The 22594-nt window shown below is 35.9% G+C and overlaps 3 protein-coding genes across 3 annotated transcripts in view; 1 reads left to right on the top strand and 2 right to left on the bottom strand.

Annotated features, from left to right (window-relative positions):
- LOC309511315 (uncharacterized protein) overlaps positions 1-22594 on the bottom strand; it is a 224296-nt gene that overhangs the window by 44213 nt on the left and 157489 nt on the right. The window contains exon 18 of the mRNA XM_082186420.1: positions 227-400. Coding sequence (XP_082042546.1) covers positions 227-400 — 174 coding nt within the window. The remainder of the gene's footprint in view (positions 1-226; positions 401-22594) is intronic.
- LOC309511370 (uncharacterized protein) overlaps positions 1-22594 on the top strand; it is a 220937-nt gene that overhangs the window by 40972 nt on the left and 157371 nt on the right. The gene's annotated exons all lie outside the window — the stretch shown is intronic.
- Positions 14251-18410, bottom strand: LOC309510718 (uncharacterized protein; the record flags this gene model as incomplete). The annotated part of the gene is made up of 8 exons (XM_082185588.1): positions 18152-18410; positions 17703-17787; positions 16840-16980; positions 16602-16750; positions 16284-16420; positions 16079-16172; positions 14701-14800; positions 14251-14480 (listed from the first exon to the last, which is right to left on the bottom strand). Exons 2-8 carry the CDS (start codon positions 17782-17784, stop codon positions 14251-14253), a joined length of 933 nt encoding a protein of 310 aa, XP_082041714.1. The 5' UTR covers positions 17785-17787; positions 18152-18410.

Raw genomic sequence — 22594 nt, 5'->3', positions numbered from 1 at the left:
ATGAAAGCAGGTGTCACCTCTTTACATCATCCAATCATGTTTTTGACTTGTAAAAACTATCAAAAGTAAAACTACCTCAGAAGCTTTGGAAATTATCTTATGAAGATCAAACATCCTTTTCAGTTACTTGATGGTAAACTTTTTTTGTATATATTATTTTTGTATATCATTCATTATTTACCACAGGAGAAAAACAGACAATGTTGAGACTTTTATAAAATCTTACCACAGTATCTCCAGTTTACAGTGAGGATCCTGCAGTAGATCAGAAAGCTGCTTGACTCCAGAATCTCCTACTTTATTCAATGACAGACTCAGTTCTCTCAGGTGTGAGGGGTTTGATCTCAGAGCTGAAGTCAGAGCAGCACAACCTTCATCCCTAACACCACAATACCTCAACCTGTAGAGAACAATGACACTCTTCAGTCTCTCAGTTCAGGATCTATAGCTCAGATAAGCAGGAACTTCACAATCAGAAAGAGCGACTTAATCCACGACACCATTAACAGGATCTTTTTTATTTATATTTTCTCCTAGCACTGCATTATGACCGTCCGCTGACTGTGTTTGAAACCTCAGAGGCGTTTATAATCGACCCGCTCGACACTGTATTATTATATGAAACGGCAGTTTGGAGAAAGAAACCTAAACAAACAAACAAAACAAACAAATAAATAAACAGAAAGGTTTTATACAGATAAACTATAAATATAATAGGATTAAAGATAAAACATATTTAAATTGCAATTTATAGTACAGTTAACCTGTTAACCCTCACCAGTGCGTCGGCGCACTGAAGCGTTTTTTTATTTATTTAGTTCAAAGTTACTATCAGATTAAATGTTATACTTTGACAAACTATACATCATTAAAAAGATATAAGACTCAAGTTTCAGTATTTGACCACTATTGTATTCTGAGAAACTTATAGTGACAGTTATGTCTTAATTTGTGTCAGGAGTTATGAAATGAAAAAATGCGTTGATCCCTTTAATATGAATTATGAGCGTCAGCTGGTCCATTCATAAAAAAAAACTCCGTGCTGTTGTCATGACAGTGCTATACAAAACAACGTCCCTCAGGACTTTTAGCTCAAAAATGTGCAGACTTGGAGAAATATTGATATATTCTCATAGATTCACATCATATTTCTATAGACAGGAATAATATTTATTGAATTTATACCCAAATGCGTCGATGTAATCATTATGAGCGCTTCTTACTGAGATGAGCTGTGTTTTCAATTCATACCAATAGCCTGAGGGCGCTATATGCACAAAAATACTCCATATATGGAACATGAAGAAGAGACATAATCATGTGACCTTCAAGGACGTCACTGATAGCAGCTACACACAAAGCTAACACAGAGATCGCTGTAATATGCAGATCAGTGTTGCCAGATGTACGATAATTATCGTATTTGTACGATAAATTTGACCTCTGTACGATGTACGATCAATAATGAAAAAAATCCCATAATGTACGATAATTTCAGAGTTTTCAGTCGTTCGTCCAAACACACATCCTACCGCTTCTCTCTCTGACCCCGAATCATTTCGCAGGCTCGCCTGCCTGCACGCAAGCACACACACACACACACACACACACACACACACCACACGGTGTCGACCGCACGTCAACACTACACTACAGTTTTGCCGAAGAAGACAGTTCAGTTTAGATCAGTTCCATGACGACATCCAATCTGTACCGTAAAAGGATTCCCCAACCAACAACATCTGCCAACACAGCACAAGTGGATGTGGCATCCGATGATGACAGCGACTTAGAGACGGAATTTGAATCTTTCTAGTGTTAATTGTGCACTTTTTTCTCTCTGTCTCATAGTTTAATTATGGTCTAGTTCAAAATGTGGACTGTCGGCATATCTTTTGCACTTTGGCAAAAAAAAAAAGTTAAGTAGCCAGACTTCCTCCAGTTAGTGTGAGCGTATTACACAGCTTGTTTAAATTGGCTGTAAAATTATTTGGAAAATAAAATTGTTGGAAAATAGCTATATTTTATGTGTTTGGTTCGTGTACGATAATTTTTCTCAAAAAACAATAATTTTGAGGTTTTGGTACGATACTTCGACATTTCTAATCTGGCAACACTGATGCAGATACAGACATTTTGAAAACAGTAAACATAATTGCAATGATATGTGATTTGCCTGTGTTCTTCAAGCAATGCCAGGTATTTTTATAATATATTATATTTATAATGTATTGCTAATCGATATAGACTTTATCATTGTACATAATTCTATAAATATATTTTCTGTCAGATTTTTTTTTTATCTGAAGCCAAATTAGATCACAGAAGATTATTTAAAACACTCCACTTGCGTTATAAAGTACGTTTGTAGCACAAACATGGTTTTAATCTCATAAATGGTCGTGTATTGATGGTGTGCTAAGCTAACATGCTAGCTAGGCCCAAAATAAAGTAATTTGACATGATCTTGAAAAACATTTAACTAAATACAGAGTTTTAGACTTATCATTTTCAGATTTTAAATATAACATGGTCACACATATGGCTTTAGCTGCAGTGCATTTCTAGATTGCTCCAGGGCCCACTTCAATTTTATTTTCATGAATATGTTTAATAAAAACAAATTTCTAATAACTTTACAAAACTTTGAAGCTATTTAAAAAATGTTTTTTTCATTATGACAATAATTAATTCTACATTTACAATAAACTACCAGGTGTCAGCTTTCAAATTAGATCATACTTGTGCTTTTAGTGCAAAGGGTTCATGAACTGTATCTGTTTCAGTTTGGGTGTGTCATTTCTGGGGATTTTTCAAAAGTGGCGTTGCAGCTTAACAGGTTAATAATTGTACTGGAAAAACATGCTACCGTATGAACAAGGAGAAATGGGCTCTTTTAAGCACCGATCTTGAAGAGTTAGGGGTGTGTCAGTGAGAAACATTGTGGAATACCACAATACTTAGGTATTCAGCAGTGACATTGTCAGGCTTTTTTACAATGAAGTAAGCTAATGCCTGCACAAAATATGATAGCATTATAATATAACAATATAATATGTGATGATAAAGTTTACAGTGGCTTCATAAATTAATTTAAAACATTAAAAAAAATTGTAAAACCTCATGAATACAATCTTCCCAGGAGGACTTAAACGCACCATATGTTCCATCGTGAACCCTGATGGCCTGCTGTCTGACCAGCAATCTCAATTTAACAATAATTGTGTAGTTTGTTTGCTAAATGTTACATTTAAAATGTTCTAGTTTTGTTAACACGTCACATTACAAGAACGTTTTATAAAAAAACACTCCATCATCTCAGGTCTCAGTGATATCCTCAAAACATTTTATGAACGTTGATTTGATAATGTTCCTCCTCTGTTATTATGGAACATTGTGTATGTAGTAATCAAAGCATGTATATGATAAAGTTTACAGTGGCTTCATATATTAATTTAAAACATTAAAAAAAATTGTAAAACCTCATGAATACAAACTTCCCAGGAGGACTTAAACGCACCATATGTTCCACCATGAACCCTGTTGGCCTGCTGTCTGACTAGCAATCTCAATTTAACAATAATTGTGTAGTTTGTTTGCTAAATGTCACATTTAAAATGTTCTAGTTTTGTTAACACGTCACATTACAAGAACGTTTTATAAAAAACACTCATCCTCAAAACATTTTACGAACGTTGATTTGATAATGTTCCTCCTCTGTTATTATGGAACATTGTGCCAATGTTTTACTGAGAACATTATATAATCTGTTATCTCAGCAACATCCTTAAAACATCCTCAAAATGTTACATTTACAATGTTCTAGTTTTGTTAACGCGTCACATTACAAGAACGTTTTATAAAGAACATTCAACAACTCATCTCTCAATGATATCCTCAAAACATTTTACGAACGTTGATTTGATAATGTTCCTCCTCTGTTATTATGGAACATTGTGCCAATGTTTTACTGAGAACATTATATAATCTGTTATCTCAGCAACATCCTTAAAACATCCTCAAAATGTTACATTTACAATGTTCTAGTTTTGTTAACGCGTCACATTACAAGAACGTTTTATAAAGAACATTCAACATCTCATCTCTCAATGATATCCTCAAAACATTTTCCTAATGTGACAGAGAGAATGTTCTTCTTTTGTTATCATGAAACATTGGGACAATGTTATATTGAGATCATTGTACAAACTTTAACTTTAACAACATTCCCAAAATATGCTCAAAATGTTGTAAGTAAAATGTTCTTCTTTTGTTATCATGAAACATTGGGACAATGTTATATTGAGATCATTGTACAAACTTTAACTTTAACAACATTCCCAAAATATGCTCAAAATGTTGTAAGTAAAATGTTCTTCTTTTGTTATCATGAAACATTGGGACAATGTTATTTTGAGATCATTGTACAAACTTTAACTTTAACAACATTCCCAAAATATGCTCAAAATGTTGCAAGTAGAATGTTCTAATTGTGTTAACTCGTCACATTAGAAGAACGTTTTATAAAGAACATTCAACATCTCATCTCTCAATGATATCCTCAAAACATTTTCCTAATGTGACAGAGAGAATGTTCTTCTTTTGTTATCATGAAACATTGGGACAATGTTTTATTGAGATCATTGTACAACTTGTTACCTCAGAAACATTCCCAAAACATCAAAATGTTATATCTTAGTTTACTTTTAACGTTATAGGAAAAAAAATTTAAATGAGAAAACATCCTTAAAATATTCGTTAAACATTACATTCAAATGTTTTCTTCAGAACATTAACCAAACTTGTAGGAAATGTTACATTTGGCAGACGCTTTTATCCAAAGCGACTTACATTGCATTATCCTATACATTTATACATAGGTATGTACAATCCCCTGGGATCGAACCCACAACCTTGCGTTGTTAACACAATGCTCTTACCACTGAGCTACAGGAAAGCATGTTAGCCAAAGTTCATGTTAGCCAAAGTTCTAGGAACGTTCCCTGCTAGCTGGGTTACAGTCTTACAATAGCTCACATTATTCCTGTAAGGAGGCCAGCTAGCTACATCTCTCATTCAGATATTGATATATTGACCTAGAGTTAGGAGATTGTGTGTATAGCCTACTGTCTCGTTTTTAATGCATCTCTTTTTCACACTGTTCTTACTTAGTATGAGTGCCATCATAAATTAATTATCATCATGATCTATTTTAAGTACTAATGTAAAAATGTTTATGGTTATATCATTTCCTTAGATCATCGATGAGCGTCAGTGTTGCAGTGGACAACTGTGAATGATCACAACCACATGCCCCAGACCTGTGATGCAGAAACACAATGGGAGGATCCATCTGTCTCTGAACACAACTACGCTCAAAAATCTCAACTCAACCTGAAGCCACCTACATCTGAAATGGGAACACAATGCGTTGAGCCAGTGCCATTGTACATAACTCTGCTGAGAAACGACCACCTTTGTCAGCTCTTCACAGGGTCGACATTGGATGCCTTCCATTCAGTTGCCAAGCACCTTACCAGTTCATACACCAACAGCTTTCAGCTACCCACTTGGGATCAGCTCCTGATGACTCTGATGAAGCTGTGTCTTAATTTATTGCAGGGTGATCTTGATGAAAGGTTTGGTGTTTCTCAGTCCATTGTAAGCAAGGTGATTTCGCGTTGGCTTGACATCATGGAGGAGAAGTGTTTCAGAGAGCAATTTCCAAACACAACATGTAGGGCTGCACAATATATCAAAATATCGCAAATGTATATATCGCAATATGCATAACTTTTTTTAGCTTTAATACGAATCAGTATATATATTGAATTCATACAGTGAAAAACTAAGCAGTGTTTTATTTTTACATTTGATTATTCAGTTTCTGTTGTTAAATAATCCTAATGTAGGATAACCTGAAACCCTAAACCCCGTGGTTTACACTGATGTTAAAGGACAAGTTCGGTATTTTACACTTAAAGCCCTGTTTTCAGATCGTTTCTGATGAAATACAATGGTTAAGATTGAAATTTGGACAAATTCTGCTGGCCCGAGAATTTTCGGTTTCTGTGGTAGCACCCCCCCCACCTCCACAATGGTTGCATAGGTGCACTGGAATAATACTTCCTAAAACGCATTAAACTTTCGTTTACAAAGACGTGAAACTCACAGAGTGGTCAGGGGTGTTCACTGATATGCTCACACAAAAATCGCAGCAAAAGATGCTTTCAAACAGGTTTTATCGTAGTTTTTGTCCAACTCCATTGACTTGTATTGGATGAAAAACTACGATAAAACCTGTTTGAAAGCATCTTTTGCTGCGATTTTTGTGTGAGCATATCAGTGAACACCCCTGACCACTCTGTGAAACGATCAGAAACGATCTGAAAACAGGGCTTTAAGTGTAAAATACCGAACTTGTCCTTTAAAATAACACTTCTTATGCTACAGTAAAACACTGCTGTTCACTTTCACAAGTTGAAGGGATGTTTTCTTGTCACAAAAATAATGTGAAACACGTATGTAGGTTATATAATTTTAAATCTAATTTAAGTTAATTTTATATACTTTAAGCATTATCGTATCGCATATCGAATATCGCAATGTTTAATGAGTTATCGCATATCGCATTTTTCATCAATATCGTGCACTTAATAACTTCGTCCAGGTGATGAAGTAATGGCAGACAGAGGCTTCACCATTACCGATCTCCTCTATGAAAGGAGGTGAAACTTGAGCAGACGTTACCTGTTATGAATAGTTATTTGTATAAACCTTTACAATGTGACCAGATTTGACCTGTTATGAATAGTTATTTTTATATACCTTTACAGTGTGAGCAGATTTTACCTGTTGTAAATAGTTATTTTTATATATCTTTACAATGTGAGCAGATTTGACCTGTTATGAATAGTTATTTTTATATACCTTTACAATGTGAGCAGATTTTACCTGTTATGAATAGTTATTTGTATAAACCTTTACAATGTGACCAGATGTTACCTGTTATGAATAGTTATTTTTATATACCTTTACAATGTGACCAGATGTTACCTGTCAGTCATTTATTATTAAACCATATAATGTGAGCTCTGTAGATTCCCCTTAAAACTTAATTTAGTCTTCTAGTTAGAAGGAATAAGTCATGTCAAGTTTGCAAATGAATACCATCTTGGTTTATTACTTGTGAAATTTAAATGGTGAAATGTATCTACATAAAGGTCAGTAGAAGGTGTCTCTAGCTTCCTAAAAACATCAAACACTTCTTACAACTGATTTTATATAAGTTATTTAATCATTTATATTTAACCAATTACCTAATCTCCTATCCTTAACCCTAAATATTCTCATTCCTTCTTATTTACAAATAATTTGTCATTGCTGCTCCATCAACTCCTTCTGACAGGACGAAGTAGTTAAATATGTCCCCATAGGATACCTCTGGCCACGTTAACAATGACGATGGATGAGACAATGTGAGACCAACTGATCGTCGTACGAAGTTTTCTCCGTGCTCCCAATTTAAAACATTTACGGTATTAACGTTATTTGTAATTTTGCTAAAGATTTGGCTAACTATAAACAATCTTCTAACTACTGAACTAGCTACCGGATGTGCCGTGTCAGTTTAGCGGAAGTCGGATGACAAAATGCAGAAGCGCAAAGTATTAAAAGTGGGCAGGGCGGAATAAGGTGAATAAACAACAATTTATAAATGGTGGCACAGTAACTGCCACCATTTTTGAATATCTCTTTCCTGCCCATAGAAGGCACAGTTAATTGTTCTCATGTGTGAGGGGGAGATTGGTTTTCTGTTTGATTCTTCGTTAAACATTGTTAAACATTAATAATTAATTGAGTTTTTTTTGTTTCCATTGTTTATATATTTTTGTATTCTTCTAACAGTTTATCTCTTTTACTGTTAAATCAAATTTGTTTTTGTCTTTCTTAAATTTCTTTATTACCTTTAATTACTAAATGGTTTAGTCCAAGAAGGGAGGGGCTTAGCCTTTTTTAAGAGGGCCTCTCAGTGTTGTTAGGAAGCTCGTAGAGTGAGTTGGTTTGTAGTTATTGCTCTGTTTTGGGTCAATTTATTGGCATAGCCAAAAGTTTGTTTGCGAATAACTTTGAACAGTTCATTTTATTTTTGTTTGTTTTGTCTCTTTTGGATTTTCACTGTAAATACCATTTGCACTCTATTGGAAAACCTTTGTTTTTCACTTATTGGAATAAACACTAAACTTTTAACTTCATCACGTCACTTAATTTTTATGCCTCCATGTGCCGGTACATTGGATTAAGTCTCTCTTTCTGAATGTGAAGTTTGTGCTTATCTGAGCTGTAGATCCTGAACTGAGAGACTGAAGAGTGTCATTGTTCTCTACAGGTTGAATGATTGTGGTGTTACAGATGAAGGTTGTGCTGCTCTGGCTTCAGCTCTGAGATCAAACCCCTCACACCTGAGACAACTGGAACTAATTGGAAATAAACTAAGAGACTCAGATATGAAGCTGCTCTCTGATCTGAAGGATGATCCACATTATAAACTGGACACTTTGGTGAGTAGTGGTGATTAAAACTGTTCATATTTTAATTGAAAGTTAATTTCTTCTTAGTTTTCTCTCCTTGTAATGGTGAATTACACACTATAAACATGTTTAATAAGAGTTTAATATGACATTCTAGTGCCACCAGGAAGTATATAAGGGGCGCCTAGAGAATCATCCTTATTTTGTTAGCAGTGTGCCAACCCATCAGTGTTCATTTTGGCAGCCATTTTTGATTTAGTCTTAGTCTTCATCTTCAGTCGAAAATGCTTATTGGTCTTAGTCACATTTTAGTTATTTTATCTTTCATAGTTTTAGTCTAGTTTTAGTTGACCAAAAGTCATTGCATTTTTTGTCAACTTTTAGTCATTACTTTGTCAAACTGCAGTTACCGACATTAATTTTGGTAGCTATTTATATGTAGTCTTTAGACAAAAAAAATCATTATTATTTTTCTCTCTAGGCCAATTCAATTAAGCTTATGAGAAATTTAAATTAAGGTAACAGGCTGTATTGACATTGCACTCTTTAGCAGTAGCACTTGTGCAATTCTGCATACCCATTTTCCTTGGTTCAGTGGTTTTTAGAGTGCCCTACCCCCTGGTACCCCCTCTCTTCCACTTACACAGTACATTTTGCAGTGTTAAATTAACTCTATAAGAGTTAAATTTAACACTTGGCCCGAGTGTATTTGGTCCCACTCAGAATTGGTGATAAATTGACTCTAGTCATAGTGTTCAGTTTTCAGAGTAAAATTAACTCTATTTTGAGTAAAAATTTAACACTGCTCTACACTGAATAGTGTTACCACAGTTTAACACTGGGGGAAATTAACTCTGTTTGGTGTTACCACAGTTTAACACTAGGGGGAAATTTAACTCTTATTGGTGTTAATATTTCACTAATGTAGAGTTTATTGGTGTTAATATTTCATTAATGTAGAGTTTATTGGTGTTAATATTTCACTAATGTAGAGTTTATTTAAATTTTTTATAGTGAAAAATTCTCACTCAAGAGTAAAATTCTTAAAACCCATTTGTGGTGCAACCGGTTAATAAGTGTCAGTATTTCACTTTGTGTGCAAGTATAGTAAAACAATTACTTTTCTACAATGTCAAATTAACTCTTAAATCAAGTTTTCAAAACAAAGAAAACAACTTCAACAATGTCAAATTTTAAACATTTATTAAAACAAAATTCAGGCTCAGGACACACTCGTACATGAACAATAACACATCACATCTGCATTAAATGGCAATACGGCACTACATGCAGTGCAGAATCTGTTGTACCATATTTCATCTGAAGATCAAATGGTTTGAAAGAACACAGCTCATTAACATTCACTATCTTAAAAACTCTGTCTGGATGCAGTCTGACTGTAAATGCATGGTAATGGTCATCAAAACATATAGTTTCCATCAGTGTTCCACACAACAGCACATTTTCGTCTTTTACAGCAATAGTCTTGATCTTACAAAACACTGGCATCTCACATGCTACTTCTGTACAGATAATAAAGTCAGGGCGATACTCTGTGCCGTGGTGTTTGATCCACTTTACAGAATAGACAACTTCTGACATTACCACTCCTAGTTTGGAAGCAATCTCTTGGCCACATTTAAGTTCACAGAGTTCTACCATCTTTCCTGGGCCAAAAGACAATCTGTACTGGCTAAAAGACTCCCAGTACGTTGCAATACAAAATTGGTGCTTTCTGGCTAGTGTTTTGGTGATGTTTTTGAAACTTTTTAAGTGCGTTTTAAAAAATTTGTGTTTAGCTTCATAACGCATACATCACGTGTGAAGAATTGGTCCAATTTTTCTTATACACTGTGGGTAATGTATCATTATATGATGCTTTGGCAGAAGATTTCTTTCAGGAAATAATTTTTTGAATAGCTGGTGATGTTCAATTATTAAAAATGTAAGATAAATGGTCATGCCTTCTGTTAGGACTGGTGAAAATACAATGTTGACAATCTGCAAAAGTAAAAGCAAAAGATGCCAATGTTTATCATCTCTTTGGACTAAATCACCAAATAATAGGGGCATATTGCGCAACAAGCACCAAGATTGGATTGCATTTAAACCCAAATCATTGCTTCCATCGAACAATTTGACCACTGGAGGACGGTTCCTCTGCTGATTGTAACCATAGTCAAAACATGTACTCTACCAGCAATATCATCAGCGCTCAGAAAATTACACTGAATGCACTGCAGAACAAGTTTTACCTCTAGCTGAGCAACTCCTTCTAGAATGTCGTGCATTATATCTACAGCGAAATTGTTGGCTGTGTTGAAATACTTGAGTGAATTTAACAAACATGTCCGTTTGACACCATAAACATGGGGTAGTGTAGAATTAGTTTGTAAAGTTTCACAGTGCAGAGCATGCATCTCAGATGTTCTTAGTACAACCTCAGGATTATCTTCACAGAACACAGACTGAAAGCGATCTTTCTCAAGAAGACAAAAACGACAGCAATATCGAGCCCCAAATGACTCAAGAAACCCAAATAAGCAGTGCAAGCCCAGATTATCTCCAGTGACTTGAACAATAGTACCCCTAATACAACTTCCAGTCACTGGATTCTTAACCCCCTCAATCTCAAGTACTTTCAGATCGTTAACTAGAGGCTGAAGTATAGAATTAAAACCATAGCGCCTAATATCCTGTGCATGAAAGAGGGCACATAAATGAATATTCACCAATGAGGAGTTAAAAACTGGGGGGAAATTTCTTAATGTAAAATAGATGGCACCCAATTTGTGTAAGCCTCTTTTAGATCCCAAAGGATTAGCGGTCTCAAAATCGTCATAAAATAGCTGAATTTGTAAGGCATCCTTTTCTGTATAAAATAAAGAATTACTTTTAAAATATGCTGCATCACTTAAGTCAACATAAATGCCTTCCTTTGCAAAATGCCTGGGTTTAAACAAATCAGCAAGTTGTGGATTTTGTAAAATTGCCTTTAGTGTTTCTAAAATGGGAATATAAGCAAATTTATCGGTTACAACAACTTGATCAAATGTTCCTGTGGTGTTATTTCTCCTGCTGTCAAATCTTGTGCCAAGCACAATTTCGCTTGGTTCAATAATTCCCCATTTTTCCATAAAGAGTCTCTTTCGTTTGGCTTCAGAATTTAACAAAGTAAATGGATTTTCCAAGTTTTGAAATGAATTTTCTATTTTTCTTTTAGTAGCAGTGTCCTGTGAAGGCAGACAGAGCAAAGCTGCATCCTGGGCCTGACTATGAATCTCAGAAACCATTTCCTCCATAGATGAAACAAAACCATTTATAGCAGATTGACTTAATCCAGCAACTTTTAGTTGAGCAATAGCAGACGCACACATATTGAAAGTGCTCTTATTTGACGTTAACAATTCAGAGGTTGTGGCCACCTCTCCGGCACTGCCAATCTGATCAAATATTTCAGCACTACTTTGTCCATCTGCCTTGGCAGTCTCATGGCTATCAGTGGTGTCAAAATTCTGCTCACTGTCAATTTGCTCAGCATGTTTTGCGTGCAGATGTTTCCTAAAACCTGAAAAAGTACCAAACACAAAACCACAACCTGCTTCTATGCATTTAAGGCGAAGATTCTTTCCAGGAACAAAACCATGAACTAATCTGAAGTGCCTAAGAAGCATTTTAGAAGCATTTAAATCAGCTTGACAAACAAAACACTTCATGGGGGCAGAAAAACGTAAGGGACCTAACTAAGCAGCCTTGCTCTGACCTCAGCAACACGAGGACTCTCTTTCACTTTGCCAACATCTATGTTGTACACAGTGGTCTGAATGAAAGTGTACATGTTGTGTAGCATAGTGTTGTAAGAGGTACCAAAAACAAAGTGTGCCTTAAACAGTTCGTCAAAGGCACCAAGAGAAGAGGTTGACTTGCATGGAATGGCATGCTGATCGAGAATGATGAAGTACTGGTGAACTGATTTCTTCTGAGGTCCCACAGCCAGGAGATAGGGCTGAGCACTAGCAGTGATGTTTCGAAGATGCTCCTCAATGTTTGTTCCACTCTGAGAACACCAAGCAAATTGAAGAGAACCATCACTCTTCTATGTTAAATAAAAGAAAACTATGATAAAAAAAAAAAAAAAAACCAACCTTCTTGAAGACAACAAGATGTTTCTCTGCTTGAGAAGCAGACACCTTTCCTGGTCTCTTCCGGCCTTGGGCAGAAGGTGGGATCAGATGCAACAGCAGTAGTATAGAAGAGAGGTCAGTGTCCCAAACTGTTTAGACAATATTAATTATGTTAGCAAAACTTCATCAATAATGAAAACTGATACTAAAGAATAAATATTAAAAACATTTATAGGGACTAAATACATCACCCTTATTTCCTTAAAATACACTGCATGGCCAAAAAATAAATAAAAAAAGGTCGCTGTTTGGATTTAAATAGGCAAATGCTTAAAAGAGTTTATGATTGGATCATCATTGCAGTGGTTATTGTTTCTATCATGTTATATGTTTGGGAACAGTTCTTTTAATCCTAATTGATGGAGTGTGAAGCTTTTCATTTCTTAATAAACAACTATGTAGACACAGCATGGTCATATTCCAGGATTGACAATGTGAAGATTCATCAGGCTCAAACTGTGAAAGAATAGTTGGGAGGCGCATCATTTCCACATATGAATTGGCATCTCTGAATCCAGACCTTAAATGAATTGAAAGTTATGGGATGTGCTGGAGGAGACTTTACAGCATAGCTGCCAACTCTCACGCATTCACCGTGAGACTCACGCAATTGACACTCTTCACACGCGCTCAACGCCACACATCCATTTTCTCACGCACAGAAAAATCGCGAAGCAAAGAGGACACGGAGACCGACAGACTAGACAGAGCAGGTTACTTATGATATAAAAAAAATCTCAGCTCTCAGATTCTGTCACTTTTATTACGAAATTCAGACAATAAATACCGTTTTGGCGCTTGTAAATGTGACGCGACAGATCCCTAGCGGTACGTGACCCGATCATCTCTAGCTGATAGTAAATAACTTTAAACACGAATGAACACTGTTGAAAGATACAGTACAACTTACCGAAATGTATATTCCTCATACATAATATCGACCAATCAATCAAACAAAGGTGTCAATAAAACAGCTGGAGAACAATCATGTCACATAACATTTACCTCAGGAAAGCCATTTAATGACCATAATATAGGCTATAGCACGTTAGTTGCCTAGAAAAAAAGAGCTATAGAGTGTATTTGGCTAAATATGTGTACTATATTGCATATTTATTATATTTTTACTTATATCATTAAATAAAGTTGTTATTATAATAAAAAAAACGCATTATATTTAATTTGTGTTATTTTTTAACCTTAAATAATACTGCCAGCTGATAGGGCTCTCTGTATGTTTACAGCATTAGGTGAGTTGTTTTTTTCTTGAGAAAAATGAATGCCTATCTTGTGTAGCCTACCTAACATTTATCCAAATGAGTCAATATTAAATCAAATCACAATAACTGAATTGAATTGAAATAATAAAAAAGCGTAGCTTACCAGAAATTGAACCATGTAAACATTGTAACATGTTGTCGCTAAACCTAATAAAATTCAGTTTAGTTACTAAAATGTTTTGACAATCACAATACACTTATTGTGATGCAATAATTTTTTTTATTGAAAAAAAAATAAAAAAACATAAATCTTGTTTATGTCAACATAATCTTGTCAACATAACCACCCCCCCCAAGAACCATGTTGTGGCGATAGTCAAATGTCAGTTTCATCTTCTTCTTGACTGCGTCCTCATCAGCAGAATGGTTCATGAATGCAATTGCTTCCTTGCATTCATCCTCACTCAAGACAGTCTCCGGAGTAAACTCTGACTCCCGTCTTACAGTTGGTCCACCAGACATCACCTCAGCAGACAATCCTTGTCCTGATGAATAAAGCATTTTAAGAGCAATGCTCTTCAACACTGCATTAAGAATACTATATACAGTTCATACTATAAAAAATAAAAAAAGTCTCATCTTTGTACAAATTGAAATGTCACAGTTAAGGCAACTCAGTAGAAACAAAACTGCAAAACCGTGATAGATGGCACAATGAGCTATGAAAAAAAGCAATAAAGGTGATTTCTGAATTTCATTCTGTACCTTCAAATGATGCTCTTCGTTCTTTAGCCAGGCCTCTCTGTATAGTTTTGATTCTCCATGCCAAGTACCCAGTGCCACTCTCACCATCATAGTAATGCTCCTTAAGCCCTCATTATGCTTCTGCGTCAACTCCACGGCGTAGCTACGCCGTCACTCCAACGGCGTCGTGACCGTTTTATGGTTCTGCGTCGGGTTGCGTTGCATCGCGGTGCATTTCACCGCCAGAACGCTAGGGGGGTGGTGTGGTTCGCGAATCTCTTTCCTAGTTTGTTTTGGTTCCATGCGCCGGTTCCGCTTTTTCATTTCCGACAATGGCGAGCGAAAGAAAGAGAGTGTTGTCGCAGCTGGAGCTAATCAACGTTGAACAACAAATGATTTTATTGCAAATGTTTAATCGTAGAAGAAAAAGAAGACGTCAGCGAAGGTGGTCTGTACGACCAGTGCACGAAGACAGGGGAAGGATTGGCGAATTTGTTACGGTTGTTCGACCGCTGAGGGACTTGGACGAAGAAATGCACTTTAAGTATTTTCGGATGTCGAAAGGTCGATTTGACGATCTTGTTCATCGTTTAAAGCCGTTAATACAGCATCAGACTACACACAGTATGCCTATTGACCTCGCTCAGAGACTGGCAGTGACTTTAAAGATTTTATCTTCGGGTGCAAACCAACAGATCACCGGGTTGGGCTACAAAATGGGTTCGACCACGGTGCCATGGCAGGATAATGTAGTGTCCCGTGGCAGACTTGGTTAATTACTTGATATCCATGATGTACCCGTGAACATTGTATTGTAAATAAACAACAAACTTTTTTTCAAAACAAACATTGATTTGATTGATTGAAGTTTATTTCTAGCAACAACAAAAAAAGAAAAGAATATATATAAATATATACATATACACTACCGGTCAAAAGTTTTAGATCGGTAAGATTTTTAATGTTTTTAAAAGAAGTCTCTTCTGCTCACCAAGGCTGTGTTTAGTATATAAAAAACAATAAAACAAAACATATTTTATGACAATTTAAAATGACTGTTTTCTATTTTAATATATTTTACTCCGGAAATGATGTATAATCTGACCAATCACAGCCCCTGCGGTCTGCGTCACCGCGACGCGTAGTTACAATTTTTTGGAGGTGCACGTCAAGCTACGGCGGAGGGGTCGCGTCGAGGTTCGCGTCGACGCAGAGGGGTCCGCGGGGGTACGCCGTCGATTCGACGCAGAAGCATAAAACAGGCTTTAGAAAGACAAAAATACATAGACAAAAAAAAGTCTTAATTCAAGAGCAAAATACACCACCTGTATTGTGTGTGATCATCAGCATTTAAGACATGTCAACACAGAATTAAAATTAAAAAAGGTGTGATACTTACGTATCCATTTTTGGACATGGGGTCACTGAGGTAAGGGAACAAGGACACAATTCCTCTGGCGTATTTTTCTTTAACCTGCCTTGGTGGTGATGTACTGTATAATAAAAAAAATAAAAAAACCTATCTTTAGCACAGGTTCAAAAAACAAGAAATGATAGAACTACAGTGAGAGATCATATACACCAGTTAAAGATATGCAGATTACCCATTCTTTTCTGTCATGTCAGCTGCCAGGATGTTCACCATTTTCCTCCTCGTTTCATCTCCCAAAGTCTTAAATCGGTTGTATTCATTTATTATATGCTCCCCACCAGGTTTATGGACAAGAACGGATTCCACCAACTTAATATTAATAAATAAAAATAAAATAAAATAAAAAAGCATAAGTATGGCAAATTAAATACAAAACATTACCTCAAACAAGATGTGTAATTAAAAAAAAAAATAGGCTATTATTTCAGATTGATGAATTTTAAATTCATCCCCCCCAACATTTATAAATAATAACAACTTTGATGCTCACCTTTTTAGCTTCATCATTTAGTCTCATTCTTTTACTTGAAGAGCTTTCTTCAATAATTACTGTATCCTGTGAGTCAGTGGAGTCAAGTGATGAAGACAGGGACAGATTCAACTGCACAGGAGAGGCTTGTGGAGAGGCAGATTCCAAGTCTAGTTGCATATAGGGTGGTCAAAGTCTTCATGATACTAATAAATAAGCATTGAGAAATGTTCTAGAAAGTAATAAAATAAACACGAACCTGCACCATGTTTTATGGTGAGAACACCAACTGAGGGATCCTTAACAACATCCTCAAAAACATCATCCTCCACCTCAGTCCCCGATTCATCAATAACCTTCACATTCTCGGGTATAGTTGGGACACCGAACTTTAAAAAAGCTAGAAAAAAAATTTATGCAAATGAATGAGAAAGGGTCTTACAAGGTTGATCAATTACTTGCTGGTAACTCTTAACATCAGAGCAAATATAACATGTGACAGTATATATTCTTAAATTAAAATGACCAAATACCAAACATTATTTTTTTTTTTTTTTTTTTTTTACAAATTCATTAAAATACTAAAATTAATGGAGAATCATGATTTTTTTTGTTTCAAACTGAGATCATGGTTCTCCCATGATTCTGAATAGACAACAAAATAACATGTAATGTACTAAAGACTCCAACAAAATGTTAATTGCTGCAGTCCAACTATTTTTTTTAACTTGAATGAATTATTTAATTAAATTAAATGTTTCTTTGCCGAATGAATCAGCCTTTTGAACTAATCTTTTGAATGAATGATTCAAGGACAAATACATTTTTTACAGTCTCTTGGCGCCATCTTGAGGCGTAACGATGTAATTGGTACAATCTTAATTTGAAGTGTAAAAAAGGTGATTTGCTCGATTTTTAATCTCTACCATGGACATCAGTGTTTACATCCAGACATTAAACGTTTATCCCAGTACTTCAGTTATTAATTTTTATATTTGCAACACAGAAACAAGGATTGGAAGGATGCGTGTTTGAAAAGACTGAAAAGCAGAACACACATATTTGAATCGACAACGCGATAATTAAACGATTCATCGCTGTAAAAGTATATATTTTTCTTACCAGCAGACAAAAATTCCTTCAGGCTCAGTTCGGTTATTTTAACAAATTTTTGACCATCCCCAAGTTTCACCTTAACCAGCATGCTCTGTAATAGGAGACAAGAGTTTTACACAGATGGCAGTGGAAAAGGGTTATTTATAACAAATAAATAAGTAACGAAATTCTGTTGCAACATGTTGCATACAGTATTTTTAACTAATGTTAACGTTAGCCTAACGTTTGGTCTTTGAATTTGAACATTGCCATGTCGAACGTCCCATAAAATCGGGCGGCTAATGCATTGCAGAAAACTCAACGTTCAAAAATAACAATATACAAATTATCTAGATATAACAATACCAACTTCAACCAACAGCAATACAAATTAAATAAGATTTTTGACATCATTCTAGATTAAATTATTACCACATTGTGACGAAAAAAAATATTTCTCCACCACATGAACTCACCGCGAAGTTGTTCCATTCGGAGTTTGAACCTATCAAATTACACAAAGTTCATCAAACTACAACATATACAGTAATATTAACACATGTATTCACATAAAATGTTAAAATTATGTTTTAAAGTGTTACTTAAAAGAGCTTACCATTCGGTGCGATGTATAAGAAAATGGCGACAACCACGAGGAAATTCAAGTCAGATCTGGTTAGGTTGAGGGGCGGAGCTTAACAGTGTAAAGTTAACGAGACATAATTTAACTCTGATCATTTTCACCAACACTAGGGGGTATCTTTCACTATTTGTTGTTAAATCAACTCCTTAAGAGTAAATGTAGAGTAACACTTGTAACGGTCACTTTGTGTTTTTGGGTTAATATGGGGTGAAATGGGAACTGCGCATGTGCGTAGAGTGTCAGTTGTAGATTTGACGGGTGATGAGAGGAGATAAGGCTCTACCGCTACTCTTTCTTTTATTTTATTTTATAGTTTGTGACCAGAGTTGGATGTTTGTTTGTATAAGTTACTTTTTCTCACTCGATCCCCATGTATGCGGACGAGTGTGACGTTTAAGTAATTGTATTAAACCTGGGGAAAATACGCCATCTCTCGTGCATCTTTTTCCTCAGACACCTATTGTTCTTTTCTTTCTGGGCCACATCCCAACTTTGCGTTACACACTGCTTGTTTAACACTGTTAGTTTTACTGTGTAGACTGCAGTCACACCTTTTCCATTTTTTTACCTTTAGAAGTACCTTTATAAAATAAATAATGCTTTAAATTAAACAATGTTCAATAAATATGCAATGATGGTAAAAACGATGTGTTATTTTAAAATATTAAATTAAAATCGCCAGTAGGTGGCGGTAAGTCACTGTCTTTATGAGTGAGTCATTGAGTCATTCATTCATTCATTCATTCAGTAACGAAACAAGTTGCTATATTTATGAACGGGTCATTGAATCTCACGATTCGTGCAAAGCCACAGATTCGTTCATGAATCATCGCTGTGTGCTGCAGTTCTGCTATGGCTTTCGTTGCAAAATTGAGCAGTTATAGCCTATTGACAATAGCCTACCGTTTTAAATGTAGTACATCACTTAATGTTACCCTTCTGTTTGTTGAACTGTTGTATTAAATCAATGGCACATTTGAAATCGAGTGGATATTCAGGAAACATTGCATTCTTGCTCGTATAATATGGTCAACATTAAAAACACTGCTGGATATCAGCCTGCATTTTGATCGCAGATTTAGTCGCACAGATAGCGCAAGCGGCTCGTGGCAGAATACAGACTGACTGAATGACACTTTAATTTAAGTAGAAAATCTCAAGTGAAGATAGCTGTACTCCAGCTTACTAGTCAGTGTTTTCAGATCATCCGCGCTTCTTCAACAGTGCAGAGAGCGCGCGCGCATGGTTGCCAGACACTATTGAAAAGACCGGGTAGAAAACATGTTATTTTAACAGAAAAGCTCTGACTGGGGTTTAATTATTAAAATCTGGCAACCGTAAGCCTGAACGCTCGTAAAAACAGTCAATGTGTTGTCGTCTCCTTTATTTGACACAAACAAGTGGTTTTGGTCAAGTTAAAACTTTTTTAAACACATTTCAGTCTCATCTTTTTTCGTCAACGATATTGCATGTGTTGATATAGTCACAGTTATCATTTAAAGGGGACCTATTATGCCCCTTTTCACAAGATGTAAAATAAGTCTCTGATGTCCCCAGAGTGTGTATGTGAAGTTTTAGCTCAAAATACCCAACAGATCATTTTTTACAGCATGTTTAAATTGTCACTTTTTGGTGCTCAGAAAAATGCGCTGTTTTAGTGTGTGCCCTTTAAATGCAAATAAGCTGCTGCTGCACAGCACAGGGGGCGGAGCTTCATGAGCTCGTGCTCAGTCTCTCAGGACAATTTCATCTCACGGAAAGATGATAATATCAGAAACTCTCAGTAACGGTGTTCATTTCGACCCGGAGTCGGACAATAATGCCTACAGAGTCACCTACAGAGATGGAACAGGTATAGTTTAGTTTAATTACGGTTATAACTTATTTGTCATCTGCTTGTATGTATCCACTATTAATAGCCTACAAGTCTGCTGTTTCGGACCAGAGGCCTGTTGCACAAAAGTAGAATTAAAGGGGTGGTTTACTGCTTTTTTTCTTTGCATGATTGTGTTTATGGGGTGCAATATAACATGTCTTCGGGGTTTTTTTTTTTTTTTTTGTCTTATTTTTCATAAATTTCACCTTTATTGTAAGCTGCTTTCTCCTCTGTCACTTGAACGACCGGTTGACTTCCTGATTCTATGAAACCACTCCCTCAGAAACAGGCAATGGGCTCAGATTGGTTAGTTGGGCCGGTGTGTTGTAATTGGCTAAACTGCGTAGTGCATGTTGTCCGGAAACTTCACGCCCATTACCTTTACGGGCGAAAGTTGCATGTGCTCCGGTCAAATGTAAATAATGGTGTCAATACTGCCGTATCAGTTTGAGCCAGAATCAGACCCAGAAAGCGGCAACGAAGAGAGTCAAGCAACCTCCCCAAACACGGCTCTTACAAAACGTTTCTGAATGGTACATTTTTTATTATTATTATTCTATTCTATTCTATTCTAATCTACTATTATTATTTCGATACGCTGTTACTTGAAAATGCTACTGCTGCTTGTTAGCTTTTGAGATACGGTTTTCTCCTGATTAAACATTTAATATAACTGAATAAATGACTGAGTAATACCGTTTTTTAAAGTTATTGTTTTAACTTTAGCAGCTGAAGTTGGCTGTTGCGATTACATATATTTTTTTGAACTTTATACACGTTTGTCTTATACACACAAAATAGCATCGAACTAACTGGCTATAAACAAACAGCGTTGGCATTGGTTTACGTTCTTGATCAAATCGAAAAATTACGTCATAAAATATACATGGAAAATACATTTACAAAATTAGTACATAATTACAAATTCAGGTCCAAAATGTTTGTACGCGTTTGTACGTGTAAGTGGCTACTAAAGCCAGCGCTGGCATTTGTTTACGTCCTTGATAAAACTAAAACATTAACTTACGTCTGAAATTATACATGCAAACAATATTAAGTCTTACTTACAGGTTGTGGCCCAACAACTGCTGCCTCTGGTTTTAAAGTTGGAACTGCTTCATGTTTTAGTAACAGTTTCTTGTTGAATCCGGCATTGAATTCGTGGAGATTCTGGAAGCTGTCTTCCGTAAAATGCGCAGCACATGAGCTATTACGATTGAAATTTTCAGGAACATAATCAAACATAAATTTTAGCCATTGTTGATGAACTACAGCGTCCGTATGAAGCCCGAACACAGAAGACCTGGCAGCTGGGTGAAAATAACACACTTTCGACGGCATGGCTACAGCTCTCCACTATAACTCTTCCTCTTCGACAAAGCCGCAGATATATGGCCATGCCCCCTTTTTTGCATGGGTTAGTTACGTATAAAACCCGGGAAGTATCTCGTTGTAGTCCCATTCCAGTCGTTTTTGTAGGCATTAAACTTCCTGATTTTTAAAAGACGATATCTCTGCTTACGTTGAACTTTCAGCGCAGCAACTTTGCAGATACTGTTCATGCACCAACAGCAACATTACACACCATTTAAAATGAAAAAAGTGAAATCACAATCAACCACCCCTTTAAGACATCCGGGATAAATGACTCAGCTGAGCTCAATGAAGCCAAAACATGTGCGTCCAGGCTTAATTGGTTGCACAAAGACCAAGCCAGGATGAGCAGACACGGATTCATTAAGCCAGGTGAAACCAATCCTGGATAGGTGCGCGCTCACGGCTCACTCAAATAGACCCCGCCACAGATCACAGATTAACTGATTTACCATGGCAACTAGAGCCGCGTACTTTTCCCCGTCGGAAGCACAAATCCTCATGGAGGCATACGAGGAGGTAAAAGATATAATTAAGAAGAAAGGCAACACCGCCACAGTGATAAAGCAAAGAGAAAAAGCGTGGCAAAGTATTGCACACCGCCTGAATGCGTAAGTAGTGCACAATTACACACTCACCGCTCCGCTGAAACATCACAATTACAATTCAAATATTTAATTCACATCTCCAAAAACGCAGTTGTACTGTAATTATGAAACGGTTACATTTTTAATTGAAATGCACTGCAGATATGAGTGAAATTGTGTAAAGTAACTCCATCACACTGTATAAAGCTATGATAAATTATTATTAAAGCCTTACATTATTATTTAACGTTACTACGCTCAGTACGGTTTAATCTTAGCCGTTGTACTCTGCTTCTTATGTTGTCCACCGTTTTTTTTTTGTGTTTCTCCTGCTTTGATTAATGTAAAGCTGCTTTGACAGAATGAAACAATTGTGAAAAGTGCTATATAAATAAAATTTTATTGAATAAATAGATGAGCTATAATAATAATCACTTTA

The sequence above is a fragment of the Leuciscus leuciscus genome (genome assembly GCF_965113295.1).
Source record: "Leuciscus leuciscus genome assembly, chromosome: 12".
In the NCBI taxonomy this organism is placed as follows: Eukaryota; Metazoa; Chordata; class Actinopteri; order Cypriniformes; family Leuciscidae; genus Leuciscus; species Leuciscus leuciscus.
This window is presented reverse-complemented; position numbering and strand designations above follow the sequence as displayed.